Consider the following 20,006-nt stretch of genomic DNA (forward strand, 5'->3'; position numbering starts at 1 on the left):
TTGATTAAATATGCTTATCAAATCAAGATTTAGGTAAAAAAAGCATTTATTTCTGTCAGATCACAGAGAGCACAATTACAACAGTATTATAGTATTTCATTTTTTTACAATAAATTTAAAGCATCACAAACTGTCAAAGTAAATACAACATGACATGTGGTAACACTTGAGTTACAGCCATCATGGTATTATGTACTTCAATTATTATGAAAATTTCGAGCTGTATAACAAAAATATACATACATATAATCAACTATTTTTCAATAAAGTTCAACATGTGCTGTATTACAATTCCTTGAATCTAGATATCTTCTATCGTACCTAAACTATAAAATTATCCAAAAGCCAAATTTTATAAATAAACTGTAACAAAAGATTCATACTCAACACGTATTATATTAAAATATTACACATATAGATATGTCAATGAGGAACGTGAAATAATTGAAAATTAAATAACACCATCAACAGAGAGATAAGGAATGGATAACTTCGTAAGGTAATATGGTGTCACTACTTATATGTGCATAACACATGAATAGATGTTTTAGGAACTCTTAAAAAAAAGGTGATAATAAATTCAATAAGTTAATAAATAGAATAAATTATCGACCGGATAGCTCGGTAACAATAATGTAAATACGGTCAACAATAAGTCAAAATATCTTGAAAACTTAAGATTCAATTCACGAGCAACTTTAATTAGCGTATATGCTCGAGCAAAGATATTTCCTTGGCATTCATTATTCTTGGCAAATTCCTTTTTCAGGAATCTAACCAGGGCCACTAGGTGGTTCTAGATGTTGCGACTGATTCAGAAACAATACGTTACTTGCTTTAATTCTAGTTCCAGCTGATATCAGTGAAGGACAAGGGCTGAGACACGGAGTTGAGCTATGGCTATTACTTAGATCACATTGGTCGAGTAGTTTCCATAATTCTTCCGGTGTTGGACCTCCTGCGACTTCTTTCACTAGAAAATATAATAAATGTCAAAATATTTTACTCTGTTTGTTATCTCTATAAGTGATTGATGTAATTGATTCATCTTTCATTTTACCTTGATCGATTTTTGAGCATAGGTCTAAGGCTGTTGTGAGGTCCCACATTTGAATAGCTCCGTTGGAGTGGCCAGTGAATATAAAACGTCTAGGTCTAGATCCCATGCGACTCGAACCTTCGCACTCATGGACACAAAATGAAGTGATAACGCTGCCATCCACTGATTCAATTACGCATACTCTATTTCCGTTTGAAGCAAGTCTCACAAAAAGCTGATCTGTGTCTGGGACAACTTTTTGAACGAATACTTGTTCATCGTCTTGCTCTCCAAAGGGCCCTGTAGATTTTTAAATAATTTTGAGCTTGCGTTTGGATACAATAAAGTTTTTCTTTCAACATGTACTCAATTATTTCTCGCTACGAACCAAAGTCATTTCCAGCATTATGGCTAATGCAGGGCTCGACTGCGTCAAGGGAAACAATTTTGAAACTAGCTTCTGGAGTAGATCCTGGTTGAGTAGAAATCATACCACGGAATCTTGTTACTGCCCAACTTCTGACATGATTATATTCAGAACATACTGATACTAAGAATTTTTCAGATAATGTTACCTACAAAGTAACAGAATCAAATAGTACATTTGTATTTCAATAGCCGATCCTGTTTCAAATCTTAGAGAATTACTGATCTTCCACAATACCTTTGTCACGCTACTTTGATGAACAGTAAACGTTTGGAAAAGTTGAGGTCCATGACCCAATGTCTCAGGATGTTGTACTATGACTCGTACACTACCCGATTTTGTACCATAAGCGATTTCGATCCAATTTCCACATAGACCTGTGAAGAGGTATAAGAAATATTAAAGTTATCATGCATCATGGGTGAAAAGAGCAATGCTCGAATATAAAAATTTTAGTTATATTTACGTTAAAAAAATTTTGATTGCAGTGTTCTTAAGTGAGGAATTGTAAGTGATGAAAGAAGTCAAAACTATACAGGTATTATATTGGTAATTCATGTGAATATGTATCCATTTGTGTATGGTCGATAGATATATTGAAAGCTGACATGCTCTTGATAGATGAGTGTGATAAAAATGTATTACATACTAGAATCAAGGGCGTGGTTTCGTATTTTGTTTATAATATTTGTTTTAATTCAGTGTTGATGATAGGTGTATCGGTGAGAAATTGTGGAAGGAAAAATCATGCATAACTAAAGTGTAATGAATTTGAACTAAGTGATATAGAATTTGTACGACATAAAATTAACGATATAGCAAGTGAAACTTGAAATCTCACTTAAAGACATAAGTGAAACCGATTATAATGTATGTATGCATCTTATTAAGCTGACTTGAAAAATATTGTACATGAGGTTGTTCTAAAAGCGAGTATATTTTTGATTTGGATTACCTTCCCTCCCCCTCTCAGATGCTGGCATGTAACATAATGCTATGAATAGAGAGAGCAAGCAGGCAACTCTACTAACAAAATGATAATGATAAAAATGATAATGATAATAATCATACCAAAGTTAATATGAAATTTTACACGTTGAACACATATTTTCATGGTGACGGAATGAAAGTGATATAAGATTGTACAACTGGATGCATAAGCACACTAATATTCTTAACGCTCGCAAAGTATCCTGTAAAGTCAAAGACAGAGAAAACCTCATTTGTCAGGTTTGGCGACTACCTTTGTAAAAAACCTTCAAAAAAACTGCTGATCCCTTGAGAGGAAGGGAAATTTGGCGACGGGTAACAAGAAAACTAGAATTATTTCAGCTGCATTCGGTAGATGAGATTGATGAGTTGGCAGAGCAGATTATGAGTGATATGAGGGCGAGCAGAGTTTAATATTGGTATGGTTGTATAATAGATCCAATAACGTGTTTAATTGAGCAGTTGAATTCAGCGCCAGATGTCAAGTTTTACAAATGCTGGGCTTTAGAAAATAATTCTGTAAAACCATGGATCTCACCAGGCTTACACAAATTGTAGAATTAGCGCGAGATTTTTACATTTTGATGATGAAAATGACGAAGATAAAATCAATATGTGCTAACAATTCCATGAAAGTTTCTGCATGTTTTCTGAGATGTTCGAACATAGGTGATAAATTGCACAATCTAAAAATAATTGTTGCTGACAATTCATCTTGAATTAGAGATAGAAAAATAAGTCATGACAATATACTTGTTAGATCAATAGATGGAAGCTATGATTCTTTCATACAAAAAACTGATGTGCTTACTTCATATGGGCCGTTAATTGAAGCAGGGTGAATTAAACTAGCTTTATTTGCGGTAATCTAAACTACGGAACAGTTCATAGAGCTCATGGAGTTGGTGCGGGTACTTGTCAAATCCTTGAGATTTGAAAGCTGAATTCAGCGCATGTACCGAATGCACCTATTAAAAAAAATATATGTTAGAATTCAAGGAAAGAAATTATGAGTGAAAAGTACTGTTCTGAGAATGTGATTTTAATCCTGAGTTGTTGCTGTTCTATACCACTTGTATTTGCTATAACTTGAACACTGGTGAATGTTTGTATAACATATAAACATGGTACCGCATGAAATTTAGATTATCCATGTGATATACTTGCCTTGTGCTATGAGTCCAGTTGTACGGTATGAAAAGATGAAGCATAAAATGTCATCATATAATATTTTACAAGGAATCGCGAATTCTCAGATTCTCATAGTACAGAAGGCAAATCATGAAATCAGTCATCAGATTTTTTTTTACACTTATAGCAATGGTAGTTTTGATTATACTAACAAGCGTGAATACATGTGGAAGTTACGTGATACCAGTATTTTTATCAGAAATGGTGAAATCCGTCGGATTATTAAAATGATCAGTAGTAACAGCAAAACAATTAACTGATAAAAAAAAGTGAAGGGCTAAATTTCATCAACCGTAGGCAAAAAAAGGTAGATTGCATTTGGCACCCTGCTCTACCTTAGAATAGATCGTTACTGTCCATTGATTGCTAAACTATTTTCAGTGTGGAAACTATGCAAAAAGCAAAGAAATGAGACACAAAGCAATCATTTTTATAATTTTCATTATCTGTATCTTACGAATATGTTAATCAAAGACCCCATAGAAACTGTAAAAGTCTATACTCAACGAATAAACTATAATACGCCTGGTCGAAGGTCCAGCCTGAATTCATAAAACTTTGATCTGGAGACTTAGTAATACTCGCTAGGAAAGTTTTCCGATTATTCTATGACTGTACTATGGAAGTAATTTTCAAAAAACTTACTCGTCTTTGGTGTAAGATAAACGGAAATCGCAGTTATAGGATCATGACTTGGATCGCGGTACAACTCCGTTACAAGTAGATCATTGTCCTTCATTCTGAGGGGAAATTTCTGCATATCTAGGAAGTTCAAGAACATAAATTCATTAACAAGCATCTAAAGTGGAGAAGAAACCATATCATTCAGGTGTGCAAATACAACCAAAAACCTACCGATATAATATATAGCCCCATTGTTGCATCCCAATAACAAAAATGAGCCTGCAGTATCAAACGATGATATAGGTACAACGTCTTGTATTTGCCAGTGATGCGTCATGGCGTGCCAAACCCCGATCTTTCCAGTCGGAGAAAGTGCAACTAACTGACTGCCAATGAAGAACAAATATTCAACACGAACATTCAGGTTAAATGTTCCAATATTAGTTTTTATTCCCTCTTCTGAAACGCTCCAAAGACGAACTTGACCACCATATGAAATAGCCACCATTTTGCCATCTGTACCACTACCCATCTTAGCATTTATTGCTACTCGTTCAATTATCGATTCGATGTGTGGACTTGTGAAAGCATGTTGCCAGCCAGATGAGTCTTTCAAACGGTAGCATGTTATGAAATGAGCATAAGCAATCACTATCCAATTGTGATGAGCTTTGATGATTTGAACTCTCAAAGGATCAACCCATGCTGAAACTTCAAATGAGTGTTAATTTAGTTTGTTTTCGCAGCTCTTGATCCAGCGAGTGTTCGAAAAGTTACATTAATGACTAAACACTTACTTTGTTGACCACCAAACACCAGTCCAACATCATTACGAAATATTTTATTCAAATCGGCAGAACCGTTTCTTGCATGTCGTAAATCGAGGGATGGAGTTCGAGAATGTGGTAATCCACGCTGTGATACCCGATAATCCAAGGAAGAATTACGAGCGTGAGTTGATAGTGATGCTCTCCCGCCCTGTTGTGCTCCATTTGTTACTGTGAGTTAAAGCCAACGTTAATTACCGACTGATACATGATTTAGCATCTGTAACATGCTTGACCCTCAATCTGTTTCACACTAAATCACTGTTGAGTTTAAACACAAGGGAGTAGTTTTCATGAATTAATTTATCTTACCATTGCTGGTAGTAGTGCTAGAGGATGAGGATAGTGAAAAAGTTGGTTGCGAGCTGTTGGAAATTTCAACTCTGGAGGTTGACGGAACTCCGCTGGTTCTTCCATGAACAGAAACATCGCTGCTAGTGGTTATTATACTGGCTGGTTCCTGGAGTGGGATGTCTATGAAAAATATTAAGTATTAAATAAAAAGTTCTGTAGAATAGGTAAGGCAAGTTATATGGTTATCACTCTTATACACTGATGTCTTGGTGTTGCTAACAAGCATTTATGATTACCGTAAAGCCAGTGAAAAAGTCTGTTACTTGTATCCCATAATAAGTCCATAATTATAATTCAAAAACGAAAGTTTTTGTTTAGAACAAACCATATATTGATTTCCAACAAATTTTTTTCGAACAAACATATGAAGTAATTAATTATTCTACTGGTAACAAAGCGTAATATATCATAGGAACCACCAGCCTATGAATACTATAGTGTGTTGCATTAGTCAGCTGAAAGTAAACAGATTTAGCTCAGGCTCGGGCTTATCTTAAACTTTTGAAGCCAAAGATAAGACAAATACACTGATATATAAAATATCAGATCAGAAACTACTTGTTACAGTAAAGTAGTTAGAAAATTTATAAAAGGGGACAAAATATTTCAACAAAAATTTTATAAGTATAGTATTAACATTCCAAAATAATTCGACCAAGCATCCAAAATACAACGCAATAATTCTTACATTCTATGTGCCATATTTTATTAACTTCGGCATTGGATACTCAGTTTTCATCAACAAAATAGAAAATCTCATGATAAATAGTAATAGATTGACAAGCAGCTGGGGATCAGGCTAGGCATTCTCATAGAAAAGTGACCAGATGTCACGAAAAATTGCATAAAACTGAGTTAATCCTTGTGCAAGCATTTCATTTTTTAAATTTAAATGTGATACAGCATCAGGAATGGTTAAAGATGACCCAGAAACTGGTTTCATATTGATTTTGATTCGCTTGTACGTAGAAACGATTATTCTACCAGAAGTTACTATCATTTGGTCATAAACACAATGGTTGCCTTCACCATGGCCAAAAATAAAATCTACAAAGGTCTCAATGAACTCCCAATTGGATTCGGGACTATTACCCATCCATCAGGATTGGGTTTTCAAGGTCAAGTGGTCATGAGTTTTCTAGATTGGGTTAGTTCAGTGCAGTTGTCCATAAATTTGCGACTCACTTGGTGGTGGTAAGTATCCATAAAAAAGAACATCTCCACATGAAGATTGAGATAAATCTTCACAAAGTACTAATCGCTTAACCAGTGGCGCAATACCATAATATTCAGCTTCATGTCGCAAGGCACGGAGATCTGCATGTTTTAGATCGATATCTCTTGTTCTAAGGTAATTAAGAATGACTGAAAAAATCTTTGGATCCCTGTCAATGAATAATGCCCCAGTTTCATCTCTCAGACTGGATATTCTGCCACTCAGTAAAGCTGTGAAAAATGAATCTGGTACCCAAGAAAGTGTCTGCCGAGATGTCGAAAATCTGGAAATTAATTATGCTTTGGAATATATTTTTGCAGATAAGTTACATATCTAGAATAGGAATGTGTGAAAGAAGCTTTTGTCATGTTTTTCCAACAAAATAGTTTTCTTTGACAATGAAGTATTGCTTTTTTCTCACCTCGTGCCCCCAACGTTTAAATGTACAATATCACCGTAGTTTGTAACGTGAGGTACTGCCATAACCAGTTTTCTTATTCCAATATTTTGGCAGTTTATTTAGGACGGCTGACACCAACAACCGTATTGAGTGGTCTCTATGCGTGTGCGTCTACTCATAACTGTCCATGGACCATGCGGTCTAATTCAAGAAAGACTGTCAACTCGACCTCTGTTTTGAGCTTTTCCAAATGATCACAAACCATGATCACAAATATAGGATCCCACCAATACGGATTAACCTAATTTATTCCTGAGATCAACAATATTCTGAGGTGTAAACACAGGCAAAAATGTGATTAGTTTTGTGGTGAATATCTCTTATTTTCAAAAGCATAATTCGGTGTAGTTAGATTCTTTGAATGCACAACCATCCAACATGAAGTACAACTTGAAATGAACCTCATGCATCGGTCTTTCAATTATTCAACACTGAAGCAACTGACAACAGTTAATGTATATCATTTCTATCAAGTTTTTATAGAACTTATAACGTGATAATCATGTTAACGTGCTCTTCTGTACCAGAAACCATGAAGACATTCACCTTGAAAGTGGGCGATACAACAAATGTTACAATGACAGCTGATGAAACTTTCAAAGATCTCAAAGAAAAGTTGCAGATGAATAATATAGATTTCGATGTTATGACATTGCAGATCAAAGGAAAACCTATAACTGATAATCTGGCTGTTGCAAATTACATCAATTTTGGTAACAATATTTTGTATCTACAATATTCCAACAGTTGATTGATCCAACAATGTAATAAAAGAATTATATATCTGTATCACAATTTTTTGTTTGTTTGCAGCCCTATGGCATATTGCTTGATTGTCAGACTTATTGTTTTGCATAATTTCAGATCACAATAGACCAGATGATGAGGCGGTTGAATTTGTGTTACCAGATCTACCAGATGTAGCACCAATACATAATAAAGGTATGATGGTTATTATTTCATCGAAATGAAAAAAGGAAACTATTCTATTAAAGTTTTAGTATGTTAGAAATTTATTAAAGCTCAAGACATTTTTATAGTTCCAAGCACTAAAGAATTATGCAATGGATTATTGTGCCGCTTATGTGGCATAAAAACTGAAGACCCTATACGAATATTTGGCAAATTTCAAGATATCAGCAAAAAAATCAACAGCCTGATCCCACTATCAGTATGTTGGACGATTTTTTTTTGTTGATTGTTCATATATGAAAAAAAAAACTTGAGTAATTAATTATAGCATTTTAAATTCCATTTTTCTCCAGATTTCACGGAATGATCAATTGTCAAAGCACATTTGTACAACTTGCCTCCAGAAGCTGGATATCATAAATGAATTCATAGCAATTTGTAAAGAAACGGAAGAAAAATTTCACTCCATTTTGAGATTAAAAGAGTCTCCAATAGGAGCAGAAACAGGAATTCAGCATTCAGAAGGTGATGAGAAGAACTTATTAATTGATGATAGAACAACGATTTATCAATGTCCAAATTGCAAAATTGATCTGAAGATAACCAGAATTATCGAATCGCAGAATTGTCAAAGTACATCGAAGATTTTGTCAAATGTCTCTAAACCAACCCTCAAACGTGTTGCGCAAAGGTCTCATAATTTACGAAGCTCTAATGCTAATAGGAGGATCTGTACAAGATTTGGAAAGACTTCAAAGAAATTTAGTAAGACAGCTGCTCAAGAAAAACCGAGTGGCCTTGAGAGAGTGGCGAAAGAAATTGAAAATACTTCCACTCCATTGGAATTGAATAGTGAGAGCACTCTTTCCAGCAGTATAGGAGAAATTTTATCTGTGAATAATGCAAATTGTCGAGAAAAGGGGAAGATGAAATTACGCGATATAAGGAAAAGAATGTCAACAGGAGAACCTGCCACTGAGAAAATTGTTGATCCAGGAAATGTTAGAATATCAGATTCTGACGCTTTAGAAGATGCTTTGTTTTCTATCAACTCTGAACCCGAAGTTTCTGGTATCACAGGAGAATTTGTGGAGTTTAATACTTTGGAAGAGAATAGTAATGAGAGCATAAAAAAGCGCTCAAGATTTAAGTGTGAATCATGTGCAGGCGAATATTTTTCCCAAAAGAGATACTTGTTTCATCTAGAAAGACATGACTCGGAAAATTTTTATGACTTTGAATGCACTATTTGTAAGAAAAAGTTCTCGACTGAAGATGTTCTCTGGGAACATCGCCAATACCATTTCACTGATAGTCCTGAAGGTGCTGATGGCTCTCATGACAACGTAGTTGGGTCACAGTCAGAAGCTAATCGAAAATCAACAAAATCAACGTGTGAAGAGTGTGGAGCACGCTTTGTGCTTCGTGAACGTTACGAGTTTCACATGGAAAGACATAAGTCAGGGAACATTAAAGTGTTTTTTTGCATGATATGCAGTAAGCGATTCAAAAGTGAAAATATACTATGGGATCATTATCAGTATCAACACAAATCTGGTGAACGCTTTGCTTGTATGACCTGTCACAAGACTTTTGTAAAAAGAGCTAATTTGAGTTATCATTTAAAAACCTTTGGGCATAAAGGAGGAAAAATAGTAGCTATCCCAGATCAAATTCAAAAAACCGATATTGAAACTGGAATCAAATTATCAGATGTCAGCAAACCTAGGCCTAAAATAACCTGTGTTGAGTGCGGAGCACGCTTTGTTCTGCAGGAACGCTATGAATTTCATTTAGAAAGACATAAGACTGGAAAAATGGACATATGCGTGTGTTCTTTGTGTGGGAGAGAGTCAACAAACGAAAACGTATTATGGGACCATTATCAATATATGCACAAAAGAACGAAGCGGTATGCATGCACAACTTGCGGGAAACTGTTTCACAAACAATCAATGTTGAGTAGACACCAAATGAAGTATGGACACAAAGGCAAAAAGGAAATAGATGTTGATACTGATGGGAACACTGTATCAGTAGATAGCGCGGCTTTTAAAAAAGTAATTGCTGAAGAAGTGGTGGAGATGAAGTCAGTAAATTGCGTTTTATGTGGTGAACTTGTCCGAGGTGTAGATCCTAATCTGATAAATGATGCTGTGACTTGTGCAAACTGTGAAGGTCCAGGACTATCTTTGCAAGTTGATTCTGATGGAGCAAAAGTGATCTCTCGAAGACAATATCATTGTAATATGTGTAACAAACATTTTACTACCAAAGATAGGCTGGAATACCACATAATGAGACATTCAGAAAACATGGACGAGTTCATATGCAGTACTTGTGGAAAAGAGTTGAGTACAGAACAAGCCCTGTTCGAGCATTATTTATTTGTTCACAAAGGTGCCAGGCCACACGTTTGTGAATTATGTGGGAAATCCTATCAGTTTAAAGCCAGATTGAAGGAACACATGAGAAGTCACAGTGGGGAGCGCCCTTTTGCGTGTGAAATCTGTGGGCAACGATGTATGACTAACAATGCCTTAAGATCTCACAAAAAAACTCACATCACAGAGAAACGTTTTCCTTGTCAAATTTGTAAGAAGGCATTCAGAAAAAGGCAAGACCTGAATGAACATTTGGAAAGACATTGGAAGAATGACAAAACAATGATGTTTCCCCAAGTGTTTAGTTGTGCAGTTTGCCTTGAAATGTTTCCTACATTTAGAATTCTGAAAAAACACATGAAGGAAACACATAGGGTTGAAAATCAGGATCCAATTTTACAAGATCTCCAACCTTGGTTCGAGTGTGAAGATTGTCACGAAAAATTCAAGCATCAGATGTCATTAAAGGTACACAGGGAGAGAGCACACGAGGGAAAGATGAGACCAGTGTACCACTGCGATGTTTGTAACGTGACTTATAAAAATGCAAGAGTACTTTCGAATCATATTAAGAACAAACATCAGGGAGGCAAACGTTACAAATGCGCACAGTGTGGGAAGGAATACAACCAATCCACATCGTTGCATAATCATATTTTACTTCATACAGGGGAAAAGCCATTCAGCTGCGAGCATTGTGAAATGACATTTAGAACCAAAGAATCTCGTGATCACCATCAACGAAAGCACACTGGTGAACGTCCTTATAAATGCCCAAGATGTGATAAGACATTTGCAACAACGACCCAACGGAGGGAACACCGCAAGCGGGAACACGACGAGGGGAACACTCACAGTTGCCCAGAGTGTGGAAAGGTGTGTTTCGATGAACATGGAGTAAGAAGTCACCTAAACACGCATTTCAGTGATAGATTCAAGAATATACAAGAAAATTAGACGTGAAATTATTTGTAGAGCTAATTTTATGATGTATTGGTTATTGTACAATCAAGTTTTCTTTGAAAATATTCATAGCTCTATAAAATGATTTCTATATTGGTAGTCGACTATGTACATGATTTTATAGATGTAAATGTACCAATATTGAAATTATGGTCATTTCTACAAAAATGAAATTGTTTTCGATGATAGTTTAACAATCTGCTTTAATTAATTGTTAATTAATTGAATCAGCATACTTTATAGGTATGTGTGTGTCAGGTGGAATAATTTTTCTGAACTTTACTATAGATGAAAAAAATACGAACAATCTTCAAATAAATAATTTTGGTAAAAATTATACTGTTCCACTACCGACCTTTCCGTAACGTAAGGTAAGTACGAGCGATACTGCAGTATAAGGTTCTCTCCTTATACTGTGGTGCAACATTCATACTCGTTAATATTTATTGACGAATTATGTTTGAATATCTATCCGCCCGAGTAGTCACTTCATCGTAATTCAGGTGCAACTTTATTTTGATGACATGAAAAACTCATCTGAGTGATAAAAATATGTCGTCCACGTGGACACGTGTTCGTAGTATCATCTGTCAAAATTTAAATGGAGTTTAAATGACCCGGCGCCTGACACGCGCTCACATGAACGGTAAACAGCTAAGTCGGTGTGTGTAGTCTTATGTTGCAGCTGTGCACTGCCACCTGGAGGCAGTTACTAATTTTTAAATACCAGATTGTTAAATTTTTGGCTTGACATCAGTTACTCCGTTATTGAGTGGTAGATAATTATCCGCTGAAATGAAGCTCATCGCATATGTATTAAAATTTCTACAGCCATTTAAATTTACTATTAGTAATTCGAGTTATTCAACGGCCAGTTCGTTTTGCGAACTACTTTCTGGCGGATTAATATCCCTTCTGGGGATGTATCCATGCAGCAGCATCCCAGTTTAGAATCCTTTAAGTTATTAATCGAATTCATGAATTTTCCTTCAACTATAATCCGTAATATTTTACGGATTTTTATTTACTCAAGCAGAAGATCCAAGGCGACTAATGGGAATAATAATTCTCAATCTTTGGGGGTTGCGGTTCGCGGAGGAGTCGAACAGTTCAGTCGTTCGGTCACGGGGTGGCTCGGGTTCGACTTCAGGCGAGAGCAAGATCGGAGTAGTAGAGGTATTCATGTTAGTGAGAATAGCTGTGTTCACAGACGGTGACACAGTCTCATTTTGAATATATGTGAGGTACACGGTCGCAGAAATTGGCTGTAGTGAGTGAGATAGAAAATTTACACTAACACCGGTGCGGTGCCCTCAGAAATTCATTCGCCGGTCTGACGAGAACGCGTAGAGACGATAGAGGCAACGCGCGCAACGGAATAAATATTATATAGTAATTTTATAGTTGAAAAACGAGAGCTAGTTGATTTTAAAAATGGTTGGGGCAAAACGTAGCCAGGATCAAGAAGAATCGCTTTTGAAGGAGAACGTAATCATTGTTGATATCGAGGGAACAACAACGAGCATAAGTTTTGTTAAGGTAACAAAGAGACCAGCTCTGATCGCTCTCCGAAGCATGGCCGTCAACCAAAATCGCCCGGCGTTCACATTTCGTTTGATATTATCCATTTCCTCTGATATTACGTTTTAATATTCGCTTTTGCGTTGTGTAATAATTGCATCAAAGAATTCTGACCTAGATTTGGGCTCCCACAACCGACGTAACATTTTTTTTAAATTATTTTCACTTCATTTAATTCCATGTGCCAAAGTTTCTGCTTTGCTGCCTGCCGGCTTCAACGGCGCTCGCTGTCTCTCCTTCGCAGGATTGCTAGAATAATTTTTGCAATTTAAAAGGAACCTTTATTCGCCAATTTTGCAACGAATTTTTCTATTAGCTTCACTTTAACGCGTCATTTCTTATTTCACGTGCATTTTTTCCTTTTATTCTCATAATTTTTCTCGGTATCCGTTATAATTATAGTTGACAACGTCGCCTAACGTCCTTGATCCTTGAATATAATTTTCTTTGTTTTTTTTTCAGGAAACACTTTTTCCTTACGTTAGAGATAACGTTAAAACATACATCGACGCTAAATGGGATGAAGAAGAGTTTAAACGTGATTTAGAAAAACTCAAAGAACAGGTAAATATCAAGTCTCATCATTAACACCCTACCACCTTCAGTTGAATATATGTTTTATACATTCACGTATCTGATCGGTGGCTATTTTGAACAATTTTCAATTCTATTTTGATTAGTGATCTATTCAAAAATATTTGAATAAGTAAAGACAATATGACGTAATTTTTAACCCATGAATTACCCACCCATTTCGGTATTCGATTTTATTGATTTATTTAAGCTATAGCAAGTTTTACAATAAATAATTGATTTAGTTCACGGAATTTGTAGGCCATGTATTTATTTAGTTATGGGGATTTGGCAACTTCTATTGTAGAGTCTAGCAATAGAGCTCAGTCCCAATGAAAGGGTAGGGTATACCTGAGAGGGGAACAGCTGGTCAAGCTGTCAGCATCTGACCTGAGTAAATTCTTTGTCCAAAATTTTTGCCAGTTTGATGAAGCATGAACAAAGGCATTGAGCTCAAAACTCATTTAGAAAATTTAAATGTTCCCAAATTCATTTAGTACACGATATTCCCTACTCACTTTCCATCAAATAACACACTTATAACAAAGTTTTATACTTTTACATGCGTTATTTTTGCGCTCATGAGTTGTTTTGATCATTTTAAAACTTTGTTATTATTCTTTTCATATCCAGTTGGCTATAATTTTTTTTGTACCATATTGTTAATATCAGACAATAATTATAAAAAACAAACTCTCGTTCTTAGAGTGCCATGTATTGTAAATTGGATATAAACCTTACTTCAGCTTCTCTAAATACAGATGTGAAATATTTGTATACTTGCTCGATATTGCTGTCAAGGATTTGTAAAACTCAATTTTTGCTGTCGCATACTTTTACCATGAACAATTTCAGGCCAAGCAAGATGAGGAGTCTAAAACTGAAGGCCTTGTACCAATTTCTGGTGCTAATGTTGAAGAGGAAAAAGATTCCGTGGTTAGAAATGTGCTGTGGCAAATGGATAACGATCGTAAAACTGGAGCCTTGAAACAGCTGCAAGGTCATATGTGGCGCGAAGCCTATGAATCTGGAAAAGTCAAGGGGCAGTAAGTTTGCCTTTCATACCCACAACTTTATGACTGTCTCATTTGGTTGCACAATTTATACTAATTTATCAAAATACAAATGTACAAAAAAATTTGTCCATCCTCTGTCTTTCACAATGTATCTGACTGAACTGTATAAAGAATATTCACTGAGTTGGGTAAATGTACACTGCAGTTGATGTTTTTTGGTGTGGAATTATTGATGATGAAAGTATTGGGCCAATTTTTAGCACACCAGTATCAACTTGAAGTACACTTTGATCAGATATGTTGCAATATTTTGCAAAACCTACAATTGAAAATCAACACTGGTATCATAAATTATAACATAAATCATATTTTTACATCAGTGTCTACGAGGATGTTCCTGAGTGTCTTAAGTTATGGACAAATGCTGGCAAGAAAGTCTACGTGTATTCCAGCGGAAGTGTTGAGGCACAAAAATTACTCTATGGACACAGCGAACACGGCGATTTGCTTAAGGTAGAAAATTACGGTCCTAAAAAATTGGGTACTTTTTTACTCACCAGATTCATAGACATAGAGTAATGTTATTTTCTGGTCAGTATTTCAGCGGATACTTTGATACGGAAATCGGAATGAAACAAGAGGCTGATAGTTACAAGAACATTTTGACTCAAATAAAAGCAGAGTCTACCGACGCCATTTTCCTCACTGACATTGTTAAGGGTAAGTCTATATTATCACCCGTAGATTGTTGTTGTCCTCCGATCTCCAGCTTCTTTGGGCTGAATAATCTACCATCATGATGACTACAAAGTTAGCAATACAAATTTGAGTATTCTTGATTGAAAGACACATTTATTTTAATCGTTACAGAAGCTAAAGCTGCCAAGGAAGCTGGCCTTTCTACTATTATCATGATTCGTGAGGGCAACGGTCCACTGAGTGATGAGGAAAAGTCTGAGTTTAGAACCGCCAAATCATTTTTGGATTTGCCCTTTCTGAACTCTACTAAGCGCCAAAAGTTGGATAGTGCAGAGATGACAGAGAAGAAAGAAACTCCTAAGGAGGCACCTGTGATAGGTGACAAGATAGAGGTATCGGAGGATGTTGAAATGACTGATATGAGTGATAAGGATTGTAAAGCAAAAGTTGAAAATATTGATACAAAGGTGGAAAGCAAAACCGAAGAAACTAAAGATACTTTGGTGGGAACATCGACCTCAGAAGCTAACGTAGAAAAAGATGAAGCCATGGATACTGATGATAAATCTGAAACTGTCAAGAAAAGTAATGACAATATTACAAAAAACGCTGAGGCATTGGAAGAGTCAAAGGCTGAAATAGTGGACATTAAAAAGGAAAGTCCGGATTCATTAAATGAGAGTGAGCAACCACAGGAAATCCTGAAAGCTATCAGCGAGGATAAAGTAAGCACTAAGCCAGAAGAAACCCCAAAGAAGTTGAATATTGATGAGACTGATAAGGCAGTACTAACAGACAGCAACAAAATTGAGGTTTCTGAGCAACTAAATGAAGTGTCCGAGCAAAAAAGTGATGCTACCAAGAAAAATGAGACTGGTGCTGTCGTTGATGAAACAATGGAAGATGCTAGTGCAACAGCAGATGCCACGAAAGCTACAAAAGTTTGCAATGTCACGACAGAGACTAAGACTGAGGAGCCTGAAAAGAAATTGGAACTCTCAAAGGCTAAAGAAGAAACTGAGACTGAAAATGCACAAATTGAATCAACATCTACTGCAGCGGCAGAAAGCTGTATCAAAATTGATTCACTACCTAACGAAACTGAAAAAACTGAAGCTAAAATCACTGATGATATGGTTGAATCAGAAAAAATTAATAAACCAAATGAAACTACAACGAAATCAGAAGCACCTGTTTCAAACTCTGATGGCATTATGGTGAAAGAAACACTGAAAGAAAATGGAACTTCTATGACAGATGTGCCATTGAAGGTTGAGACTGAGACTGCAGCTATAGAAAATAAGGACGCTCCTGAAGTAAAGAAGACTGAACCAAAGGTTGATGAAACTGTGAGTGAGTTGAAAGAATCTGAAACTAAAAGTAAGGATGAAATTAAACAGGAAGCTAGTGAGGTCACGGAAGCAAAGAAAGAGGATGATACTAAGGACAACAAGGTTGGTGTAAAATCTGTAGAAGAGAAAGCAGACAAAGAAGAAGTGAAAACTGAAACGACAATGGTAGCTTCAAATGGTGGTGCGTCGAGCACAGTAGAACCTATCAAAAAAATTAATGGCACGACACAGAATGGAGATTCTGCCACGTCCGATGAAACTTCAAAAGTACATACGAATGGAGTGAATGATGCCTGTGCCAGCAACTCCGCTGATACCAAAACGAATAAGGAGGCTTCCCCACAAAAGAGAGAATCTGAGAGTTCAGCTGATACCAGTGCAGAATCAATCAAAGTAAAAAAAGTTGTTGATTCTACAGTGGCGGATGGCGCTGGAGAACCCGATGTTGTTCCGCCTGTAGTTGTGGCCGCGACGTCCTAATCTCGTTTTCATAAAAACAACAATTATCTTAAAATATAAACTATAAAGTTGTCTCCCCACGTCCTAATAAATCGCCATTTAATAATAACGTGGTAACTTTTAAGAAATAGCTCATAGAATTATTGTTCCTTGGATGAAAAAGAAAAAAAAAGTATGTTGTAAGTTGTATCTCAGACTCGATCATCTTCTGGTATGTGAAGAAATAATTCATTCCGCGTTTCAATTCGATTTTTTCTGAAAGGAAGCGTTTACATTCATGGTTCCCAATCCCAATGAAATGTAATGTTTTATACTTGTACAACGTAAGCCTACAAATGATCGATTTTGTCATGCACTTCGCACAATCTACGTACATTTGTTCCAGTTCTTTTACAACGAGCATTGTAGACGTTGGATATACTTTTTTTTCAACACTGTCGTCACAGAATTAACTTAAAGATACAAGTACAGATAGGCTAACAATAAGTCATAGTTGGAGTATCCTATACCGAATATACTCTGTGCCAAATGATATTATCCTGTCCTTTGTCGACTTTTCAAATATTTGTGAGATAGGAAGCATCATAACATCTTCTTTACGTTTCTACTACTATGTCCTGCAAGTATCATTTTACTATGGATATTTTTGAAGACTGATTTGATGACACAGCGTTGTGCCCCTTGCAAAAACGACAAAGTATTGTCTATTGCGTTTAGTGTACTTAAGAAGCTTTAGGGCGTGGACCAGATTACAGCGAATTCCTTTGCTTTTATCTCACTTATTCTTATTATTTTTGGTACAGTTTCGAGTATCATGCCACTAACATTTTCGATATAATGTAAGTAACCCAAACCAGTGAAACAATATCGTAATTTCAATTCAATCAGTCGATTTGTGGTATTGAACTGTAGATTGTAGCTTGACAGAGATTGAATGAAGTTGGGCGATTGTACTTCATCAGATTCTGAGGGTATATGTTTATTTATTATTACTTTTATCAATAAATTAATTGACTGTGATCTAAAAATAATGCGGGCGTAGGTATTGAACGGATATCTATCGCTGTTTGAAATAAAACAAAATTTGAAGCTGCTGCTGCTGCTCTCTGTTCTTCTGGAGATGCATCGCACTACGAGAATTGCTCACTAGCCGTTGATTATTCCAACACAAAATAAATTTTGTTCAGATTTTACAATGCATGACCATGTTATACATTATTTCGTGACAACAGAAGTTTGTAACAGTATTTGTTGCAACTTATTATCCTTTCTTATGTTAATTTTACTCACTACGAATGTTAGTTTTTAATAAGAATAATTTCTTTTATAACGTATAAATGTGTGCGGCTTGAAATTGATAAGACTGCGTTTTTTTCGGCTTCTATTATCGGGATTCATTAGTTTGAACTTTTTTGAGACACGTCGCTATGACTTGGAGTTGAACTCAAAAGTATAAACTTGGAACTGTACCAAAAACAATATCATCTTAGACTTATATATCAATGAAACTACATTTTTGCCATATTGATGTTTAGTGTCCGGATGTGCGTTTAAGAATATGAGATGCGAATGCTCATCAAACTATCTTTATATAATTACTTCCATTCCCAGTACTTCTAATTATTGATTATAATTTTTCTTGCATTATTTGTGTTACAATTCACCCTATTTGATTGCTTTCAACATTTGTTAATGTGTCTAGCTGCATCATATTACATTTTGCTTACGAATATTTCCTTCCATATTATATACTATTGCATGTTAATCATCACCGAACCGATCATAAAAAATCATGCAATGCAGATGTTTATATATCTGACATGCGATAAGAAGAAGAGACGATAATTTTGGTCATTTGGAAAGTCGATTTGATCCTTTATTTAATTAAGACCTACATCTAGTTTATGTAGACAATGCGCAATAATCAGCTCATATTCTTTCTAGACCTTTTTATCTGTATATATAGAAGATTTCATTTAGCAGTCCTTTTTTGCCAACGACATACGATTCAATCCATACAAAGATACTACGATAACGTTATTGTTGTAAAATAATGCGTTTAATGTAGAGCAACGACAGGTGCAGGTCTTCTCTGGCTGACTTTTCACAACATCGTTTCAATCATCATTCCATATCATTCATATAATGTTTGCGTCAATGGTCAAAGGTCATTGTGGATGTCGTCGCTCTATGATTAAAAACATGTATGCTCAACCGTGACTCAATTTTCACCTAAACGACTATTAATTAGAAATGATTCGTTAGTTGTCTAAGTTTCTAAAATATCAAAAATAAAAATTTTTAAGTTATCACATGAATTTTATTTTGACTATCGTTCATTAAATCATTGCACCCATATTATACGACCATATGATGGATAAATATTCATTTAACGTGAAACCTTTACCACATTTTATCATATACATTAATCATCGAGTTCTAGAATTAAGTTGAGCTTCAAGTACATCCTCGTACAGCAGTATTACGTTGTTTTTTTACCAAACCTTTTGCGTGTGCCGTCGATCTGAATGAATTCGGATTGGGCTCACAATCAGAATCAGATCTCGTAATACAGTCGAAACAAATGTTCCATTACGAAGTTATGAAACTTCTACTCTGAGTTCGAGGACAGTGCTTTATCCAATTTCTTTAGATGTAATGATGTGGTTTCATTCTGGAAGTGTCATTAAAATAATCTCATTCGCAATTTGTCACATGGAAGTGTAGAAAAAGTTTATCAACGTTCTATCCATTATTTTGATTTCATTGTAACTCAATTAATCAACTTATTAGAAATATCATGTAAGTCGTATCACTTGAGATTGTTTAATTGTACGAGAACGTTTTTTCTAATAAAAATCAAGATGCGTATTGCAATTATTGTCTATTAAGTATGATCCTTGAACCATATAAACATGAAATAGTGAAAGTAATTTAAG

General features: G+C 35.5%; 3 protein-coding genes across 7 annotated transcripts; 2 read left to right on the forward strand and 1 right to left on the reverse strand.

The window, feature by feature from the left end:
• Positions 1-28: 28 nt before the first annotated feature.
• LOC105683386 (BTB/POZ domain-containing protein KCTD3) lies at positions 29-7,286 on the reverse strand. 5 transcript variants are annotated; one of them, XM_048660147.1, is made up of 12 exons: positions 7,090-7,286; positions 6,638-6,951; positions 5,411-5,572; positions 5,069-5,269; positions 4,503-4,982; positions 4,293-4,409; positions 3,624-3,629; positions 2,422-2,442; positions 1,704-1,843; positions 1,428-1,614; positions 1,061-1,339; positions 29-973 (listed from the first exon to the last, which is right to left on the reverse strand). In XM_048660147.1, the coding sequence occupies exons 1-12, from the start codon at positions 7,149-7,151 to the stop codon at positions 774-776; spliced, it is 2,169 nt and encodes a 722-aa protein (XP_048516104.1). In that variant the 5' UTR covers positions 7,152-7,286; the 3' UTR covers positions 29-773. The 5 variants fall into 5 exon arrangements, with proteins under 5 accessions (XP_048516104.1, XP_020706561.2, XP_048516105.1 ...); XM_020850902.2 differs by lacking the exon at positions 3,624-3,629; XM_048660148.1 differs by lacking the exon at positions 2,422-2,442.
• Positions 7,287-7,441: 155 nt separating this feature from the next.
• LOC105683382 (zinc finger protein 43-like) lies at positions 7,442-11,729 on the forward strand. Its single transcript, XM_012395923.3, has 5 exons — positions 7,442-7,583; positions 7,656-7,841; positions 7,993-8,070; positions 8,169-8,299; positions 8,394-11,729. Exons 2-5 carry the CDS (start codon positions 7,661-7,663, stop codon positions 11,379-11,381), a joined length of 3,378 nt encoding a protein of 1,125 aa, XP_012251346.2. The 5' UTR covers positions 7,442-7,583; positions 7,656-7,660; the 3' UTR covers positions 11,382-11,729.
• An 848-nt stretch (positions 11,730-12,577) lies between these two features.
• On the forward strand, positions 12,578-19,944 carry LOC105683385 (enolase-phosphatase E1). The gene is made up of 6 exons (XM_012395927.3): positions 12,578-12,926; positions 13,431-13,532; positions 14,397-14,587; positions 14,938-15,070; positions 15,154-15,277; positions 15,428-19,944. The coding sequence occupies exons 1-6, from the start codon at positions 12,822-12,824 to the stop codon at positions 17,086-17,088; spliced, it is 2,316 nt and encodes a 771-aa protein (XP_012251350.2). The 5' UTR covers positions 12,578-12,821; the 3' UTR covers positions 17,089-19,944.
• Positions 19,945-20,006: the final 62 nt, after the last annotated feature.

This window comes from Athalia rosae, chromosome 1 (genome assembly GCF_917208135.1).
Source record: "Athalia rosae chromosome 1, iyAthRosa1.1, whole genome shotgun sequence".
Taxonomy (NCBI): Eukaryota; Metazoa; Arthropoda; class Insecta; order Hymenoptera; family Athaliidae; genus Athalia; species Athalia rosae.